This window comes from Coregonus clupeaformis, chromosome 13, assembly GCF_020615455.1.
Source record: "Coregonus clupeaformis isolate EN_2021a chromosome 13, ASM2061545v1, whole genome shotgun sequence".
Classification (NCBI taxonomy): Eukaryota; Metazoa; Chordata; class Actinopteri; order Salmoniformes; family Salmonidae; genus Coregonus; species Coregonus clupeaformis.
Genome location: NC_059204.1, coordinates 44,133,899 through 44,154,561, shown reverse-complemented (window position 1 = coordinate 44,154,561; position 20,663 = coordinate 44,133,899). Strand labels below are relative to the sequence as shown.

Below are 20,663 nucleotides of genomic sequence, written 5' to 3'. Positions count from 1 at the left end.
CAGAAAATCACATTGTAGGATTTTTAATGAATTTATTTGCAAATTATGGTGGAAAATAAGTATTTGGTCACCTACAAACAAGCAAGATTTCTGGCTCTCACAGACCTGTAACTTCTTCTTTAAGAGGCTCCTCTGTCCTCCACTCGTTACCTGTATTAATGGCACCTGTTTGAACTTGTTATCAGTATAAAAGACACCTGTCCACAACCTCAAACAGTCACACTCCAAACTCCACTATGGCCAAGACCAAAGAGCTGTCAAAGGACACCAGAAACAAAATTGTAGACCTGCACCAGGCTGGGAAGACTGAATCTGCAATAGGTAAGCAGCTTGGTTTGAAGAAATCAACTGTGGGAGCAATTATTAGGAAATGGAAGACATACAAGACCATTGATAATCTCCCTCGATCTGGGGCTCCACGCAAGATCTCACCCCATGGGGTCAAAATGATCACAAGAACGGTGAGCAAAAATCCCAGAACCACACAGGGGGACCTAGTGAATGACCTGCAGAGAGCTGGGACCAAAGTAACAAAGCCTACCATCAGTAACACACTACGCCGCCAGGGACCCAAATCCTGCAGTGCCAGACGTGTCCCCCTGCTTAAGCCAGTACATGTCCAGGCCCGTCTGAAGTTTGCTAGAGTGCATTTGGATGATACAGAAGAGGATTGGGAGAATGTCATATGGTCAGATGAAACCAAAATAGAACTTTTTGGTAAAAACTCAACTCGTCGTGTTTGGAGGACAAAGAATGCTGAGTTGCATCCAAAGAACACCATACGTACTGTGAAGCATGGGGGTGGAAACATCATGGTTTGGGGCTGTTTTTCTGCAAAGGGACCAGGATGACTGATCCGTGTAAAGGAAAGAATGAATGGGGCCATGTATCGTGAGATTTTGAGTGAAAACCTCCTACCATCAGCAAGGGCATTGAAGATGAAACGTGGCTGGGTCTTTCAGCATGACAATGATCCCAAACACACCGCCCGGGCAACGAAGGAGTGGCTTCGTAAGAAGCATTTCAAGGTCCTGGAGTAGCCTAGCCAGTCTCCAGATCTCAACCCCATAGAAAATCTTTGGAGGGAGTTGAAAGTCCGTGTTGCCCAGCGACAGCCCCAAAACATCACTGCTCTAGAGGAGATCTGCATGGAGGAATGGGCCAAAATACCAGCAACAGTGTGTGAAAACCTTGTGAAGACTTACAGAAAACGTTTGACCTGTGTCATTGCCAACAAAGGGTATATAACAAAGTATTGAGAAACTTTTGTTATTGACCAAATACTTATTTTCCACCATAATTTGCAAATAAATTCATTAAAAATCCTACAATGTGATTTTCTGGATATTTTTTTCTCATTTTGTCTGTCATAGTTGACGTGTACCTATGATGAAAATTACAGGCCTCTCTCATCTTTTTAAGTGGGAGAACTTGCACAATTGGTGGCTGACTAAATACTTTTTTCCCCCACTGTACATACTAACCTAATCCCTTTTTCTGAGCTGGGAAAATGCTGGGAAAATGCCGACTGAGTTTATCTATTGAAAACCATTGCACACTGCCATAAAATGATAAACTAATATTCTTGTTTCACACAGTATACTGTTATGCTAGGTCATTATTTGCATTAAGGGAAAAAGTACATTATTTCCCGACAGTTGGTGTCACTCTCACGTGACACTAATTAGATCTAATAACAGTCATGCTATCTGACGTAGGAGGTCACCAATCGCAATCTGCTACCATGGAAACCGTGGTCAATCATAACATACCAGCAAACAAGGAAATAAAGATGGTCTGGTTTAAAACTGTGTTTTGGATTTACATACCTGATGTGATATTCACTGGAAATAAATATGTTACCTGTTTAGACAATATTTCAGTCAGTGCTGTGCTTTAGTTCTGTGCTTAACTGTAGGAGTGGACGGTAACTTAATCTGTTTGCCATGTGACTGGACAAGACCTATGGCATGCAGCGTTGCCTGAGGGCCAGACTCAAAAGAGTTATTTGACCTTGTACTTGGCTGCATCACGTGGGTCGCTGCTAGGGTTGCTCCAGTCATCTGCCTCAGGGCCAGTCTGGTAGTGTCTCCACGCTGACTTGTTGAAGACGGGGAGACGCTCAAAGGACTCGCTGGACAGAGCCTGGAGGTCAGAGAGAAACAAATATGAAACCACAGCCAGCTCATAATGACAACATGTTACTTAACTAAACGCAAGTCCCTAACGCACCTTTAGATAGATGACAGTGTCTGTACCCACCCCCTCCATGGAGTAAAGGTTCAGGTCTCCTTGGAAGTAGCGTGCATAAAGTCTAGAAATGGGGAGACCATATCCAAAGCCAGCCTGACGGAGAAGAAAGAGTGGTTCATACTACAAAGATACGATAACATGCAACTTCAAATGCAGCTTGTGCTTGTTAACAAACACGTAATCAGATGGTTATCGTCTATAACATTGCTGTCATCAGAGGATTGATTACCAAGAAGCTAGTAAGCCAGCAAAGCAAGGTAAAATATCACAAATAGAGTTAGATAAAGCCAGAAGAATAATATATTTGTTGAACATAGATAGCTATAGCCATCAGTCTGGTGTGTTTTCATGGTCATCACTCACTCACTCTTAAGTTTGTCAAGGTCCCAACATCAGTGTTAGCTATTCTGCTACAGAGCTTTTTGGTGCCGGGATGTGCGTGCATCCCTTGAACATGACGCTTGCATGTAAACAAAACATTTCTCTATACACCCGTTGTGATGTGTTACCAGTGGTGCAGCCTGAGTTCCATTTCCTGGTTCCAGGCTCGGGGTGGGCGCGGTGGAGTACATGTAGCTAAAGAGCTTGTCAATCTTCCTGAGGGGCACGCCCCCTCCTCTGTCAATGATCTGAGGGGAGAGGACAGGGGTGACTGAGAACCTTTATATAGGCCATGATGAGGTCATCTAAAAACACCAGAGCAGTGTCCGTGCCAGTAACAGACCTTGATAGAGAGGTCTTCCTTTCCCAGCGTCACCATGGCCTTCACTGGGGGGAGTCCAGCAGTACTGTTCTCATGGTGCTCCACCGTGGCCCGCATCGAATTCTACACAGTCATTCAAGAAACATTAATGAATACACATAACTCAGTTGGAACATATAAATAGAACATGATACAGCCAATGATGAAGGACTTCACAAATACATTACAAATTAGGACCAGTTAATTGATAGCCTAGAGAAGCTTTCTTTCAGTACAACATAAATGCCAGTCACCTTGAAGAGCTCAAACAGCATATGGAACAGGTGAGATGGAACATAATCCACCTGGATAGTCTTCGAAGGGGCCTTGGCTGAGAAAAATGACATGTACAGTATGTTAATGGTAAAATAAAGGCAATCAATATTTATCAATCGTTCTCTATTCACATATCATTACAGTAGTCATGTTTCATGTAATATCACACAAAATAGATATTAATTGGCTCTGCTGCATCTCCTCTGCTTACATTTGCAGGTTCAGACAGGAGCCAATGGGAAACTCTGAGAAGAGGCCAACTTTCCATTCCAGATAACTTTTTCCATTACAGCCAATAAACCTGCCACATCCTAACCAAGATCTTAGTGCATACTCAGACGTTTACAATCTAAGCACCAGTGCCTTCTATCCTACCAATATTGCATTCTAGACATGCTACAAGCCTTCATATAAGCTAATGGCTCCGTACAACAGCTTATAAATGCATACATATCTGTTCATCTTTTATAATGCATACACAGGTGGCTCAGTGTATTTAATTACAATTAAACATACAATTGTACTCTTCTATCTTCAGCTCAGGGGCAATCATGTAGTACTTCTCACAGAGCATCTTAGCGGTCTCATAGGCATCTGCAAAAGACAGCAGCACAGAAACACAGAGGATTAATAGTATGTGGCATTGTGTTCAACTTTGACCAAATATCCGCCTCGCTCTCAGAGATAAAAGTAGTACTGCTAGGTTTTACACAGTCAAATGTGACAAATAACAAAATAAATATATATAAAGAAATGTACAAATTATGCATTTGTGATATCGGTATTAAAAAAATATATAATAATAATAATAATAATTCAATACAGTAATATGAGATCTGTATGTAAAACATTTACATTTGACATTTTTGTCATTTAGCAGATGCTCTTATCCAGAGCGACTTACAGTTAAAGCATTCATCTTAAGAGACAACCACATTCCACAGTAAAATATACAGGATATGAACATTCCATTCTAGCTAAACAATGGATATACAGTTGAAGTCGGAAGTTTACATACACCTTAGCCAAATAAATTTAAACTCAGGTTTTTCACAATTCCTGACATTTAATCCTAGTAAAAATTCCCTGTCTTAGGTCAATTAGGATCACCACTTTATTTTAAGAATGTGAAATGTCAGAATAATAGTAGAGAGAATGATTTATTTAAGCTTTTATTTCTTTCATCATATTCCCAGTGGGTCAAAAGTTTACGTACACTGAATTCGTATTTGGTAGCATTGCCTTTAAATTGTTTAACTTGGGTCAAACGTGTCGGGTAGCCTTCCATAAGCTTCCCACAATAAGTTGGGTGAATGTTGGCCCATTCCTCCTGACAGAGCTGGTGTAACTGAATCAGGTTTGTAGGCCTCCTTGCTCGCACACGCTTTTTCAGTTCTGCCCACAAATTTTCAATAGGATTGAGGTCAGGGCTTTGTGATGGCCAGTATGCTTGGGGTCATTGTCCATTTGGAAGACCCATTTGCGACCAAGCTTTAACTTCCTGACTAATGTCTTGAGATGTTGCTTCAATATATCCACATAATTTTCCTTCTTCATGATGCCATCTATTTTGTGAAGTGTACCAGTCCCTCCTGCAGCAAAGCACCCCCACAGCATGATGCTGCCACCCCCGTGCTTCACGGTTGGGATGGTGTTCTTCGGCTTGCAAGTGCCCCCTTTTTCCTCCAAACATAACGATGGTCATTATGGCCCAACAGTTCTATTTTTGTTTCACCAGACCAGAGGACATTTCTCCAAAAAGTACGATCTTTGTCCCCATGTGCAGTTGCAAACCGTAGTCTGGCTTTTTTATGGCGGTTTTGGACCAGTGGCTTCTTCCTTGCTGAGCGACCTTTCAGGTTATGTCGATATAGGACTCGTTTTTCTGTGGATATAGATACTTTTGTACCTGTTTCCTCCAGCATCTTCACAAGGTCCTTTGCTGTCGTTCTGGTATTGATTTGCACTTTTCGCACCAAAGTACATTCATCTCTAGGAGACAGAACGCGTCTCCTTCCTGAGCGGTATGATGGCTGCGTGGTCCCATGGTGTTTATACTTGCGTACTATTGTTTGTACAGATGAACGTGGTACCTTCAGGCGTTTGGAAATTGCTCCCAAGGATGAACCAGACTTGTGGAGGTCAAAAAAAATTTTTCTGAGGTCTTGGCTGATTTCTTTGGATTTTCCCATGATGTCAAGCAAAGAGGCACTGCGTTTGAAGGCAGGCCTTGAAATACATCCACAGGTACACCTCCAATTGACTCAAATGATGTCAATTAGCCTATCAGAAGCTTCTAAAGCCATGACATCATTTTCTGGAATTTTCCAAGCTGTTTAAAGGCACCGTCAACTTAATGTATGTAAACTTCTGACCCACTGGAATTGTGATACAGTGAATTATAAGTGAAATAATCTGTCTGTAAACAATTGTTGGAAAAATTACTTGTGTCATGCACAAAGTAGATGTCCTAACCGACTTGCCAAAACTATAGTTTGTTAACAACATTTGTGGAGTGGTTGAAAAACAAGTTTTAATGACTCCAACCTAAGTGCATGTAAACCTCCGACTTCAACTGTATAGCATTTTACAAAAAAACACATTTTCATACATATCTCAAATCTATAAATAAAAACATCTGAGAACAGTAATATTTTACACACACATGAAGGTGTCCTCCACTTCAATAGTAATAATCTGTGACATCTCAAAACCAATATCCCCACCGGTGTGCAAACCTAAAACACTGGTCTATTCTACAAACAGAGCCTGTCGGAAAATCCCTCTCTGTTCTCATACAGACGGGCACGCACGATCAGGGATCACGATCATGCTGGTCCATTGTTTCCAAAAGCCTGACCATTCAAACTGGTTATCGCTACAAGGGAACTATAAGTGTGGAAGATGTGCTCAATGTAACAACACGGTAAACAGTAAATACTTCACACACCCTCTTAACTGGCCGAAAGTTCTACCAGAGACAGTTCATCAATTGTAACTCTACCAACATTGTGTATATGCTTAAGTGACCGTGTGGTAAAGCCTATGTGGGCCAAACAGAAAGATATTTTAAAATAAGAATATCTGAACACAAAACAGGGATCAGCACCGGCAATATCGAATATGTTATGGTAAAACACTACTTAGAAGCCAAACATGGCCCACCGTCTTCTTTGCGCTTTGTGAGCCTGCAACAGGTCACATCCATCAGAGGTGGCAAGGTCCCTAAAATGCTCTCACAACGAGATGTTTTGGATTGATAGACTAAACACCATGCATCCTCTTGGTCTAAACAATGATTTCTCATTCAGACTATTCTCGTAGACTATATTGCTGTGCTGTCATTTGTAGGCTATATTTTCCAACATTCAATCACAATCTTTCTATTATGATGTCTATTTTTCATACCCCAAAGCTTTATTGTGTACTAGGAAGTAATTAATTGCGCTAAAATACCTCAAATTTCCTAAATGTCATCATGATATCTAAAAGCTATTTGTCGAGTTTATTCTGCTGATCTGTGTATTTGTATATACAGTATATTGTAACAATTGTTGGTTGACTAATGTTTTGAGTATCGCTATGCACCACCACCACACAGATGTGGGCAATTGTAATTATCACCTAGGCACCTGCATAGAAAACAATGGCTTTGGCACATCTCTTGATGTTCTGATGAAGGCATAACTGCCAGAATGCGTTAGCTTGCCCGGACGAAAATAAAAAGGTGAACTGAGGTGACGTCTATTTGTCCTTTATTGAAAATGTTTTGGAGTTCCACCCAAAAGCAATAATTTCTGATGAAAAAACACAAATGTGAAAAATGTGTGGATATAGCGTGGAAATAAACTCTTCATTCGGAAAGTATTCAGACCTCTTGACTTTTTCCACATTTTGTTACATTACAGCCTTATTCTAAAATTGATTTAATTGTTTCCCCCCTCTCATCAATCCACACACAATACCCCATAATGACAAAGCAAAAGCAGGTTTTTTGATATTTCTTCCAATTTATAAAAAATAAAAAATGGAAATATAACATTTACATAAGTATTCAGACCCTTTACTCAGTACTTTGTTGAATCACCTTTGGCAGCGATTACAGTCTCGAGTCTTCTTGGGTATGACGCTACAAGCTTGGCACACCTGTATTTGGGGAGTTGCTCCCATTCTTCTCTGCAGATCCACTCAAGCTCTGTAAGGTTTGATGGGAAGTGTTGCTGCACAGCTATTTTCAGGTCTCTCCAGAGATGTTCGATCCGGTTCAAGTCCGGGCTCTGGCTGGGCCACTCAAGGACATTTAGAGACTTGTCCCACAGCTACTCATGCGTTGTCTTGGCTGCGTGCTTAGGGAAATTGTCCTGTTGGAAGGTGAACCTTCGCCCCCAGTCTGAGGTCCTGAGCGCTCTGGAGCAGGTTTTCATCAAGGATCTCTCTGTACTTTGCTCCATTCATCTTTCTCTCGATCCTGACTAGTCTCCCAGTCCCTGCCGCTGAATAACATCCCCACAGCATGATGTTGGCACCACCATGCCTCAGACCAGAGAATCTTGTTTCTCATGGTCTGAGAGTCCTTTAGGTGCCTTTTGGCAAACTCCAAGTGGGCTGTCATGTGCCTTTTACTGAGGAGTGGCTTCCGTCTGGCCACTCTACCATAAAGGCCTGATTGGTGGAGTGCTGCAGAGATGGTTGTCCTTCTGGAAGGTTCTCCCATCTCCACAGAGGAACTCTGGAGCTCTGTCAGAGTGACCATCGAGTTCTTGGTCCCCTCCTTGACCAAGGCCCTTCTACCCCGATTGCTCAGTTTGGCCGGGCGGCCAGCTCTATGAAGAATCTTAGTGGTTCCAAACTTCTTCCATTTAAGAATGATGGAGGCCATTGTGTTCTTGGGGACCTTCAATGCTACAGAAATGTGTTGGTACCCTTCCACAGATCTGTGCCTCAACACAATCCTGTCTCGGAGCTCTACAGACAATTCCTTCGACCTCATGGCTTGGTTTTTGCTCTGACATGCACTGTCAACTGAGAGACCTTATATAGACAGGTGTGTGCCTTTCCAAATCATGTCCAATCAATTTTATTTACCACAGGTGGAGTCCAGTCTCATAGCAAAGGGTCTGAATACTTACATACATAAGGTATTTCTGTTTTTTATTTTTAATAAACCTGTTTTTTTCGCTTTGTCATCATGGGTTATTGTGCGTTGATTGATGAGGATTTTTTTTTTTTAAATCCATTTTAGAATAAGGCTGTAACGTAACAAAATGTGGAAAATGTAAAGGGGTCTGAATACTTTCCGGATGCACTGTAGTCTTTATTGAATACAGCTTGAATAAGTTGATGTTTCCCTGATGCAGTCTGACTCAAAGTTGCTATTTGTTAAGCATTAGGATCAGTGGAATTCTGCTCACCTTTCACCACCTCATTGACATTGCAGGTAGGATCAATACTTCCTATGTGCTTGGGATGGGAGGTGGTTCTGTCATCACCAAAAAGGAGTGCTGAAACAAAGTCTCACCTGATCAAGATCGTCATCAATATCCACTATAAGATCCAAATCATACACATGTACTATTTTTAGACAACATCTGACACACATAAATTATATAAATATGTGTATTGGCTGGTGATGTCACTTACTGTGCTGGTTGATGAGCATGCGGAAGGATATCCTGTTGGTGTAAAAGCGATCCAGGAAGTACTGAACGTTGCTGCTGATAAAAGGGTCAAAGCCAAACTTCTGCTTGTACTCTATGACACCCTGGGCCATGGTGGGGACCACTTCATTGTGCCTGTTACGGATTTTGACCAGGGTGTCTAGAAAGCTGTTACAGAGAAATATGGTGTGAGGACTCTCAGAAGTCTCAGTGCTGTCTGAAGTCTCAGTGCTGTCTGAAGTCTCAGTGAAGTCTCAGTGCTGTCTGAAGATGTGGTTGGTAAATGGTGCGACTGTGTACATGTCAACTCACTCGTTTAAGGTGCGGCTGTCCTCTGGACCCCTTTGTTCATAGTCCAGCAGCTCTTCAAAGCTCTGTATGTACCTGAAACACAAAGACCACAGCACACTGTCATACCCTGGCGTACACACAGACGGATGTCACCACGCATCCCAGAATACTGTGCTTACAGTCACCCCTGAATCAGAACAGAGGGACAGACAGAGGTTCTCACCAGCTGTGCACCAGTTTGATAGACGGCTGGATACGCAGATCGCGGGGTAACAGGTTGATTTCCTTCATGGTGTTGGCCCCCCGCACCGCAAGCTCCTTACGCAGGAACATGTAGGAGGTCTTCTCACATGCATTCTCCCTACCTGTGGAAAAGCATTGGGTCAATAAACTGGTGACTGTTAGCAGACCAATACTTGTGCTGTGTTCATTTGACGGAGGTTGTAAGACAAGATTATATCAACAGACCTCTCATGCATTTCAGTTGGAACTTTCAAAGTGTCTGTCTCAGAAACACCTGCATTCTTGGAGCTTTCCACATCTGCCTGGAAGTTTGTGACAGGTTTGTGACAAACCACTGACGGAGGTTTGTATTAGTCCTAGAACATGGCCATAAGTATATATGAGGACACCGAGGTCCGGAACTCTGTAATGTTTTTTAATTAGAAAACAAGTAACTATACAGTACCAGTCAAAACTTTGGACACACCTACTCATTCAAGGGTTTTTCTTTTCTTTTTACTATTTTCTACATTGTAGAATAATAGTGAAGACATCACAACTATGAAATAACACATATGGAATCATGTAGTAACCAAAAGTGTTAAACAAATCAAAATATATTTTATATTTGAGATTCTTCAAAGTAGCCACCCTTTGCCTTGATGACAGATTTGCACACTCTTGGCATTCTCTCAACGAGCTTCATTAGGTAGTCACCTGGAATGCATTTCAATTAACAGGTGTGCCTTGTTAAAAGTTAATTTGTGGAATTTATTTCCTTCTTAATGCGTTTGAGCCAATCAGTTGTGTTGTGACAAGGTAGAGGTGGTATACAGAAGATAGCCCTATTTGGTAAAAGACCAAGTCCATATTATGGCAAGAACAGCTCAAATAAGCAAAGAGAAACAACAGTCCATCATTACTTGAAGACATGAAGGTCAGTCAATCTAGAAACTTTGAAAGTTTCTTCAAATGCAGTCGCAAAAACCATCAAGCGCTATGATGAAACTAGCTCTCATGAGGACCACCACAGGAAAGGAAGACCCAGAGTTACATCTGCTGCAGAGGATAAGTTCATTAGAGTTAACTGCACCTCAGATTGCAGCCCAAATAAATGCTTCACAGAGTTCAAGTAATAGACACGTCTCAACATCAACTGTTCAGAGGAGACTGCGTGAATCAGGCCTTCATGGTCGAATTGCTGCAAAGAAACCACTACTAAAGGACACCAATAATAAGAAGAGACTTGCTTGGGCCAAGAAGCACAAGCAATGGACATTAGACTGGTGGAAATCTGTCCTTTGGTCTGATGAGTCGAAATGTGAGATTTTTGGTTCCAACCGCCGTGTCTTTGTGAGACAGAGTAGGTGAACGGATGATCTCTGCATGTGTGGTTACCCCGGTGAAGCATGGAGGAGGTGGTGTGATGGTGTGTGGATGCTTTGTTGGTGACACTGTCAGTAATTTATTTAGAATTCAAGGCACACTTAACCAGCATGGCTACCACAGCATTCTGCAGCGATACGCCATCCCATCTGGTTTGCGCTTAGTGGGACTATCATTTGTTTTTCAACAGGACAATGACCCAAAACACACCTCCAGGCTGTGTAAGGGCTATTTTACCAAGAAGGAGAGTGATGGAGTGCTGCATCAGATGACCTGGCCTCCGCAATCACCCAACCTCAACCCAAAAAAAGCAGCCAACAAGTGCTCAGCATATGTGGGAACTCCGTCAAGACTGTTGGAAAAGCATTCCTCATGAAGCTGGATGAGAGAATGCCAAGAGTGTACAAAGCTGTCATCAAGGCAAAGGGTGGCTACTTTGAAGAATCTCAAATATAAAATATATTTTGATTTATTTAACCCTTTTTTGGTTACTACACGATTCCATATTTTTGATGTCTTCACTATTATTCTACAATGTAGAAAATAGTACAAATAAAGAAAGACCCTTGAATGAGTAGGTGTGTCCAAACTTTTGACTGGTACTGTATACATACACAATTTAGAACTGGTCAACATTTAGCCAGCTGCTTACCACCCTGCATCCCACTTCTGGCTTGCTTCTGAAGCTAAGCAGGGTTGGTCCTGGTCAGTCCTTGATGCTGATGGAAGTGGTGTGGAAGGGCCAGTAGGAGGCACTCTTTCCTCTGGTCTAAAACAAAATATTGCCTCAGGGCAGTGATTGGGTACATTGCCCTGTGTAGGGTGCCGTCTTTCAGATGGGACGTTAAACAGGTGTCCTGACTCTCTGTGGTCACTAAAGATCCCATGGCACTTATCGTAAGGGTGTTAACCCTGGTGTCCTGGCTAAATTCCCAATCTGGCTATCATGGCCACCTAATTATCCCCAGCTACCAATTGGCTCATTCATCCCCATGTAACTATTCCCGAGGTCGTTGCTGTAAATGAGAATGTATTCTCCGTCAACTTACGTAGTAAAATAAGGGTTTAAAAAAACATTGAAATATTGCTCCCAGTGTTAATCACAAAACGTATATTCTTGATCTGAGTTCTAATCGCGCCTGCCTCTTTGCGAATGAGTGGAATCATGAACAGCGGTTTGTTATTTTATGTTAGCCTGCGTCCCCCAGATTTGCCATTTTAGCAGCACATTCACCACTCTATCAAACGGCTCACTCCGCGGGCCTGAGACGTGAAACGAACTACACCAACTCGCAGATGGCTCAAGTACGCAACTAAAGACGCTTCTGACAGTGTGTTTGCAAGATGCCGGACAAAATGAATTTTAAAACCGTCGCGCGACTCCTCCAATATCTACAGACATCCCCCAAACCAACAAAAACCGACTCTCGGAGAGTGAGTGGACAACTGGCAAATAGTCGTTTATAGATAGCCCATGTCAGCCAGTCAGGTGGCTAGCTGCCGGCAGCGACTTCTACTGCTGTAACGTTGAACGGCTCTGGCTAGTATTACTTAGCCAGCTAGAAGGATGAAGTAAGAAGCTAACGGAGACTACCTCAGCACTAGCAAAAAATACGCTACTATGTTCTCATAATAACTTTGCTTTACAGAGAGTAGGCTATACCCAATTCGACGTTGGTTCAACGTAATTTATTGAAATGACATGGAAATAACATTGATTCAACTAATGTGTGCCCAGTGGGTACTGAGACAGACAGTGTTTTGCCTTGCAGCATTGCGTTGCAGACTTTGAACACACCGACTGTGTCATTGCGCAAAATAATATGCAACATCATCTAGATATGTGCGCAACAAAAGTTCAAGATTCACCTTCTGCTACCATTTCTGTCAACCCGTTTACGCATACAGTTTGACGCATTCGTTCGATAAATCCAACATATGCACCACACAGAACGCACTGCAACTGCCTCTGCAACGCAATGCTGCAAGGCAAACGCAGCGTTCCATTGGAAATGAATGTACTTCTGGTGTACCAAAACGCAATGACACAGTCGGTGTGTTCGAAGCTGCAATGCATGCAGGAGGAAGCAGAGGAGACAAGACAGAGAGGAAGCAAGCAGAGAGAGAGATTAGTACAGTGGTTACCAAATTTGTGGTCGGGGCCCCATTCACATGAGAAAATCTGTACTAATCTTATCAAACAAGTTAGGAACTTTAAAAAAATATGATATGTTTTAATACGAACATAATATGAACATCTGCAATCAAAATGCAAACAATACAGTTCTACAAATGTCATATGTGTCAGTGTGAATCTTTCTCATAACTCCCCCCTTTCAGAGGTATAACATTACAATTGTATAGTTAATAGGCCATGTGTTTGTAGATCGACTGAAGTGAATGAACCTACAGCGGCCAAGGTGATAATGGCTGGGGTCTTTCCGGCTTGTTTTTGCCGTTCTCCAAATAGAACTTAAAAAATGTTTTTCTTGTAAAGAAATGCAGTAAATGAGCTTAAATTATTATTATTATTATTATTTGCCAGTTACTCTATGAATATGTCTGCCACACATGCAGCACAAGGCCGGTGGCCAGTTCATATTGAGAGGCAGAGAGACATGGAGCTATTTATAATGAGCTGCTGCTAGGAACAGTGTTGTGCAACTGTGAGCCAAAAGCATTGAGTGGACAGACAGGTTGACCTTAGAGAGTTCAGCCGGCACAGTTTGTTCTCTAAACTTAAGACACTGACTCTCACAGAACACGTGGCTTACTGAGAGACTGAGGCCATCCATCTTTACCCCAACATACAAACTATAGAATGACAGACAGTGGAAATGTATCAAGGCCTCTGTGATACTGATGTCACATTACTTCAATGGAGGTGGCAGCTGATGTAATTATCTACTGTATCAAAGCCACACTTGGGCATTATTGGGAAAGTAGGGATTTTAAATATGAAGTGTCGCAGTCCTATATATTGCATAAACACAGTAATTGACGCATGTTCTATTTGCACACTAATGACAACATCTGGGGTGTATTCATTCTGCCGATTGTGTTGCAAAATGTTTCTTAAACGGAAGCAAACGAAACGGAGAGGGTCCAATAGAAACTCTTGTTTGGCTATGTTGGCTTCCGTTAGGAAATGGTAAACGGTTTCCGTATACAGTCGCGGTCAAAAGTTTTGAGAATGACACAAGTATTGGTCTTCACAAAGTTTGCTGCTTCAGTGTTTTGAGATATTTTTGTCAGATGTTACTATGGTATACTGAAGTATAATTACAAGCATTCCATAAGTGTCAGAGGCTTTTATTGACAATTACATTAAGTTTATGCAAAGAGTCAATATTTGCAGTGTTGACCCTTCTTTTTCAAGACCTCTGCAATCCGCCCTGGCATGCTGTCAATTAACTTCTGGGCCACATCCTGACTGATGGCAGCCCATTCTTGCATAATCAATGCTTGGAGTTTGTGGGGTTTTATTTGTCCTCCCGCCTCTTGAGGATTGATCACAAATTCTCAATGGGATTAAAGTCTGGGGAGTTTCCTGGCCATGGACCCAAAATGTTGATGTTTTGTTCCCCGAGCCACTTAGTTATCACCTTTGCCTTATGGCAAGGCGCTCCATCATGCTGGAAAAGGCATTGTTCGTCACCAAACTGTTCTTGGATGGTTGGGAGAAGTTGCTCTCGGAGGATGGGTTGGTACCATTCTTTATTCATGGCTGTGTTCTTATGCAAAATTGTGAGTGAGCCCACTCCCTTGGCTGAGAAGCAACCCCACACATGAATGGTCTCAGGATGCTTTACTGTTGGCATGACACAGGACTGATGGTAGCGCTCACCTTGTCTTCTCCAGACAAGCTTTTTTCCGGATGCCCCAAACAATCAGAAAGGGGATTCATCAGGGAAAATGACTTTAGTCCAGTCCTCAGCAGTCCAATCCCTGTACCTTTTGCAGAATATCAGTCTGTCCCTGATGTTTTTCCTGAAGAGAAGTGGTTTCCTCGCTGCCCTTCTTGACACCAGGCCATCCTCCAAAAGTATTCGCCTCACTGTGCGTGCAGATGCACTCACACCTGCCTGCTGCCATTCTTGAGCAAGCTCTGCACTGGTGGTGCCCCGATCCCGCAGCTGAATCAACTTTAGGAGACGGTCCTGGCGCTTGCTGGACGCCCTGAAGCCTTCTTCACAACAATTGAACCTCTCTCCTTGAAGTTCTTGATGATACGATAAATGGTTGATTTAGGTGCAATCTTACTAGCAGCAATATCCTTGCCTGTGAAGCCCTTTTTGTGCAAAGCAATGATGACGGCACGTGTTTCCTTGCAGGTAACCATGGTTAACAGAGGAAGAACAATGATTTCAAGCACCACCCTCCTTTTAAAGCTTCCAGTCTGTTATTCTAACTCAATCAGCATGACGAGTGATCTCCAGCCTTGTCCTCATCAACACTCTCACCTGTGTTAACGAGAGAATCACTGACATGATGTCAGCTGGTCCTTTTGTGGCAGGGCTGAAATGCAGTGGAAATGTTTTTTTGGGGATTAAGTTCATTTTCATGGCAAAGAGGGACTTTGCAACTAATTGCAATTCATCTGATCACTCTTCATAACATTCTGGAGTATATGCAAATTGCCATCATAAAAACTGAGGCAGCAGACTTTGTGAAAATTAATATTTGTGTAATTCTCAAAGCTTTTGACCCGTTCGTAAATTAAAGCCATCAGTTCAATTTTCAGTCCAATGGCAACCCTGTGTCCATGACATTTAAACTCTTGGAGTATTTATTTCTATACTCACCAAAGTCCAGAAACTGCTTGATAGACATCGGCGAGGGAGAGAACCTCGAATAATATTCTATTTTCGATGTTACATCTTTCAGTAGAAAGTTGAACAGCCTCATGATTGCTTCAAGTAATCACTTTCTAATTTTCAACACATATACATATGAGTACAGTTGATGGCCTAAGAACGATTTCCAAACAACCCCCTGTTTACTTGCATCGACCAATATAAACACTCAATACAAGTTACATGCTGATATCCCCTACTTCGACAGTAGTCCCCCATGTTATTTTGATGCATCGTAAGTACAGTGTGTGTCCCCACGCACGTGACAAGGAAGCGTTAGAGCAGGACGTGCAACCTTATTGGCTGACAGAACCTCTCGCTTCCCCGGAATGATACAAGTTTGCCCATCAAAGTGCTCTTTTGTCGAGCTAGCAGGTACGTCACTGTACCTTCAAAGCCATTCGGAGGGAATTTATTATTATGACTTTAGATGATGGTATAGAAGTATTGGTTATGTATACCTTCTGGACCCTTGTTCAGACAAACTGGACATGCAATTCCATAAACAATACTGCGCCACTGTTTAAGAATAGCCTATGTTCTTCCAACTAATCTCGTAAGAAACTGAGTGTATTAATCCAGATGTTGTTTGGTAAACAAATGGCATAAAGAAAAGTGTCTGTTTCTCCCAGGCTACTTGCAAATCACTCCAATACCATCAGAGGGCGTGAAAAACTTGGACATGCGTCTTTACGCAGGCAGTACGCAATCATCTCCTTCTCTCTATCACTCTATCTTGCTTTCTCTCTCACACGCACGTGCACCACACACACACACAAACATACAGTGATACAGTGAGGGAAAAAAGTATTTGATCCCCTGCTGATTTTGTACGTTTGCCCACCTGACAAAGAAATGATCAGTCCATAATTTTAATGGTAGGTTTATTTGAACAGTGAGAGACAGAATAACAACAACAAATCCAGAAAAACGCATGTCAAAAATGTTATAAATTGATTTGCATTTTAATGAGAGAAATAAGTATTTGACCCCCTCTCAATCAGAAAGATTTCTGGCTCCCAGGTGTCTTTTATACAGGTAACGAGCTGAGATTAGGAGCACACTCTTAAAGGGAGTGCTCCTAATCTCAGTTTGTTACCTGTATAAAAGACACCTGTCCACAGAAGCAATCAATCAATCAGATTCCAAACTCTCCACCATGGCCAAGACCAAAGAGCTCTCCAAGGATGTCAGGGACAAGATTGTAGACCTACACAAGGCTGGAATGGGCTACAAGACCATCGCCAAGCAGCTTGATGAGAAGGTGACAACAGTTGGTGCGATTATTCGCAAATGGAAGAAACACAAAAGAACTGTCAATCTCCTTCAGCCTGGGGCTCCATGCCAGATCTCACCTCGTGGAGTTGCAATGATCATGAGAACGGTGAGGAATCAGCCCAGAACTACACGGGAGGATCTTGTCAATGATCTCAAGGCAGCTGGGACCATAGCCACCAAGAAAACAATTGGTAACACACTACGCCGTGAAGGACTGAAATCCTGCAAGGTCCCCCTGCTCAAGAAAGCACATATACAGGTCAGTCTGAAGTTTGCCAATGAACATCTGAATGATTCAGAGGAGAACTGGGTGAAAGTGTTGTGGTCAGATGAGACCAAAATCGAGCTCTTTGGCATCAACTCAACTCACCATGTTTGGAGGAGGAGGAATGTTGCCTATGACCCCAAGAACACCATCCCCACCGTCAAACATGGAGGTGGAAACATTATGCTTTGGGATGTTTTTCTGCTAAGGGGACAGGACAACTTCACTGCATCAAAGGGACGATGGACGGCGCCATGTACCGTCAAATCAATCAATCAATCAATCAATCAATTTTATTTTATATAGCCCTTCTTACATCAGCTAATATCTCGAAGTGCTGTACAGAAACCCAGCCTAAAACCCCAAACAGCTAGTAATGCAGGTGTAGAAGCACGGTGGCTAGGAAAAACTCCCTAGAAAGGCGAAAGCCTAGGAAGAAACCTAGAGAGGAACCAGGCTATGAGGGGTGGCCAGTCCTCTTCTGGCTGTGCCGGGTGGAGATTATAACAGAACCATGCCAAGATGTTCAAAAATGTTCATAAGTGACAAGCATGGTCAAATAATAATCAGGAATAAATCTCAGTTGGCTTTTCATAGCCGATCATTAAGAGTTGAAAACAGCAGGTCTGGGACAGGTAGGGGTTCCATAACCGCAGGCAGAACAGTTGAAACTGGAATAGCAGCAAGGCCAGGCGGACTGGGGACAGCAAGGAGTCACCACGGCCGGTAGTCCCGACGTATGGTCCTAGGGCTCAGGTCTCTCAGTTGGCTTTTCTAGCCGATCATTAAAGAGTTGAAAACAGCAGGTCTGGGACAGGTAGGGGTTTCGTAGCCGCAGGCAGAACAGTTGAAACTGGAATAGCAGCAAGGCCAGGCGGACTGGGGACAGCAAGGTGTCATCATGCCCGGTAGTCCTGACGTATGGTCCTAGGGCTCAGGTTCTCAGAGAGAAAGAGAGAACGAGAGAATTAGAGAGAGCATACTTAAATTCACACAGGACACTGGATAAGACAGGAGAAGTACTCCAGGTATAACCAACTAACCCCAGCCCCCCGACACATAAACTACTGCAGCATAAATACTGGAGGCTGAGACAGGAGCGGTCCGGAGACACTGTGGCCCCATCCGAAGAAACCCCCGGACAGGGCCAAACAGGAAGGATATAACCCCACCCACTCCGCCAAAGCACAGCCCCCGCACCACTAGAGGGATATCCCCAACCACCAACTTACAATCCTGAGACAAGGCCGAGTATAGCCCACAGAGGTCTCCACCACAGCACAAACCAAGGGGGGGGGCGCCAACCCAGACAGGAAGATCACGTCAGTAACTCAACCCACTCAAGTGACGCACCCCTCCCAGGGACGGCATGAAAGAGCACCAGCAAGCCAGTGACTCAGCCCCTGCAACAGGGTTAGAGGCAGAGAACCCCCAGTGGAGAGGGGAACCGGCCCGGCAGAGACAGCAAGGGCTGTTCGTTGCTCCAGCCTTTCCGTTCACCTTCACACTCCTGGGCCAGACTACACTCAATCATATGACCTACTGAAGAGATAAGTCTTCAGTAAAGACTTAAAGGTTGAGACCGAGTCTGCGTCTCTCACATGGGTAGGCAGACTGTTCCATAAAAATGGAGATCTATAGGAGAAAGCCCTGCCTCCCGCTGTTTGCTTAGAAATTCTAGGGACAATTAGGAGGCCTGCGTCTTGTGACCGTAGCGTACGTATTGGTATGTACGGCAGGACCAACTCGGAAAGATAGGTAGGAGCAAGCCCATGTAACGCTTTATAGGTTAACAGTAAAACCTTGAAATCAGCCCTTGCCTTAACAGGAAGCCAGTGTAGGGAAGCTAGCACTGGAGTAATATGATCAAATTTCTTGGTTCTAGTCAGGATTCTAGCAGCCGTATTTAGCACTAACTGAAGTTTATTTAGTGCTTTATCCGGGTAGCCGGAAAATAGAGCATTGCAGTAGTCTAACCTAGAAGTAACAAATGCATGGATTAATTTTTCTGCATCATTTTTGGACAGAAAATTTCTGATTTTTGCAATGTTACGTAGATGGAAAAAAGCTGTCCTTGAAACAGTCTTGATATGTTCGTCAAAAGAGAGATCAGGGTCAAGAGTAACACCGAGGTCCTTCACAGTTTTATTTGAGACGACTTTACAACCATCTAGATGAATTGTCAGATTTAACAGAAGATCTCTTTGTTTCTTGGGACCTAGAACAAGCATCTCTGTTTTGTCCGAGTTTAAAAGTAAAAAGTTTTCAGCCATCCACTTCCTTATGTCTGAAACACAGGCTTCTAGCGAGGGCAATTTTGGGGCTTCACCATGTTTCATTGAAATGTACAGCTGTGTGTCATCCGCATAGCAGTGAAAGTTAACATTATGTTTTCGAATAACATCCCCAAGAGGTAAAATATATAGTGAAAACAATAGTGGTCCTAAAACGGAACCTTGAGGAACACCGAAATGTACAGTTGATTTGTCGGAGGACAGACCATTCACAGAGACAAACTGATATCTTTCCGACAGGTAGGATCTAAACCAGGCCAGAACTTGTCCGTGTAGACCAATTTGGGTTTCCAGTCTCTCCAAAAGAATGTGGTGATCGATGGTGTCAAAGGCAGCACTAAGGTCTAGTAGCACGAGGACAGATGCAGAGCCTCGGTCTGACGCCATTAAAAGGTCATTTACCACCTTCACAAGTGCAGTCTCAGTGCTATGATGGGGTCTAAAACCAGACTGAAGCATTTCGTATACATTGTTTGTCTTCAGAAAGGCAGTGAGTTGCTGCGCAACAGCTTTTTCTAAAATTTTTGAGAGGAATGGAAGATTCGATATAGGCCGATAGTTTTTTATATTTTCCGGGTCAAGGTTTGGCTTTTTCAAGAGAGGCTTTATCACTGCCACTTTTAGTGAGTTTGGTACACATCCGGTGGATAGAGAGCTGTTTATTATGTTCAACATAGGAGGGCCAAGCACAGGAAGCAGCTCCTTCAGCAGTTTAGTAGGAATAGGATCCAGTATGCAGCTTGAAGGTTTAGAGGCCATGATTATTTTCATCATTGTGTCAAGAGATATAGTACTAAAACACTTAAGTGTCTCTCCCGATCCCAGGCCCTCGCAGAGCTGTGCAGATCCAGGACAGCTAAGCCCTGGAGGAATACGCAGATTCAAAGAGGAGTCCGTAATTTGCTTTCTAATGGTCATGATCTTTTCCTCAAAGAAGTTCATGAATTTATCACTGCTGAAGTGAAAGCCATCCTCTCTTGGGGAATGCTGCTTTTTAGTTAGCTTTGCAACAGTATCAAAAAGAAATTTTGGATTGTTCTTATTTTCCTCAATTAAGTTGGAAAAGTAGGATGATCGAGCAGCAGTGAGGGCTCTTCGGTACTGCACGGTACTGTCTTTCCAAGCTAGTCGGAAGACTTCCAG

At 43.0% G+C, this 20,663-nt stretch overlaps 1 protein-coding gene across 4 annotated transcripts; it reads right to left on the bottom strand.

Annotated features, from left to right (window-relative positions):
* Positions 1–1,407: 1,407 nt before the first annotated feature.
* Positions 1,408–15,905, bottom strand: LOC121579550 (pyruvate dehydrogenase (acetyl-transferring) kinase isozyme 3, mitochondrial). 4 transcript variants are annotated; one of them, XM_041894245.1, is made up of 12 exons: positions 11,480–11,503; positions 9,688–9,818; positions 9,443–9,584; positions 9,241–9,312; positions 8,912–9,096; positions 8,683–8,772; positions 3,788–3,865; positions 3,250–3,326; positions 2,978–3,079; positions 2,763–2,882; positions 2,233–2,346; positions 1,408–2,145 (listed from the first exon to the last, which is right to left on the bottom strand). In XM_041894245.1, the coding sequence occupies exons 2-12, from the start codon at positions 9,692–9,694 to the stop codon at positions 2,005–2,007; spliced, it is 1,128 nt and encodes a 375-aa protein (XP_041750179.1). In that variant the 5' UTR covers positions 9,695–9,818; positions 11,480–11,503; the 3' UTR covers positions 1,408–2,004. The 4 variants fall into 4 exon arrangements, with proteins under 4 accessions (XP_041750179.1, XP_041750177.1, XP_041750178.1 ...); XM_041894243.1 differs by lacking the exons at positions 9,688–9,818; positions 11,480–11,503 and adding an exon at positions 15,633–15,905; XM_041894244.1 differs by lacking the exons at positions 9,688–9,818; positions 11,480–11,503 and adding an exon at positions 15,633–15,905 and having other exon boundaries at positions 2,263–2,346.
* Between the last annotated feature and the right edge of the window lie 4,758 nt (positions 15,906–20,663).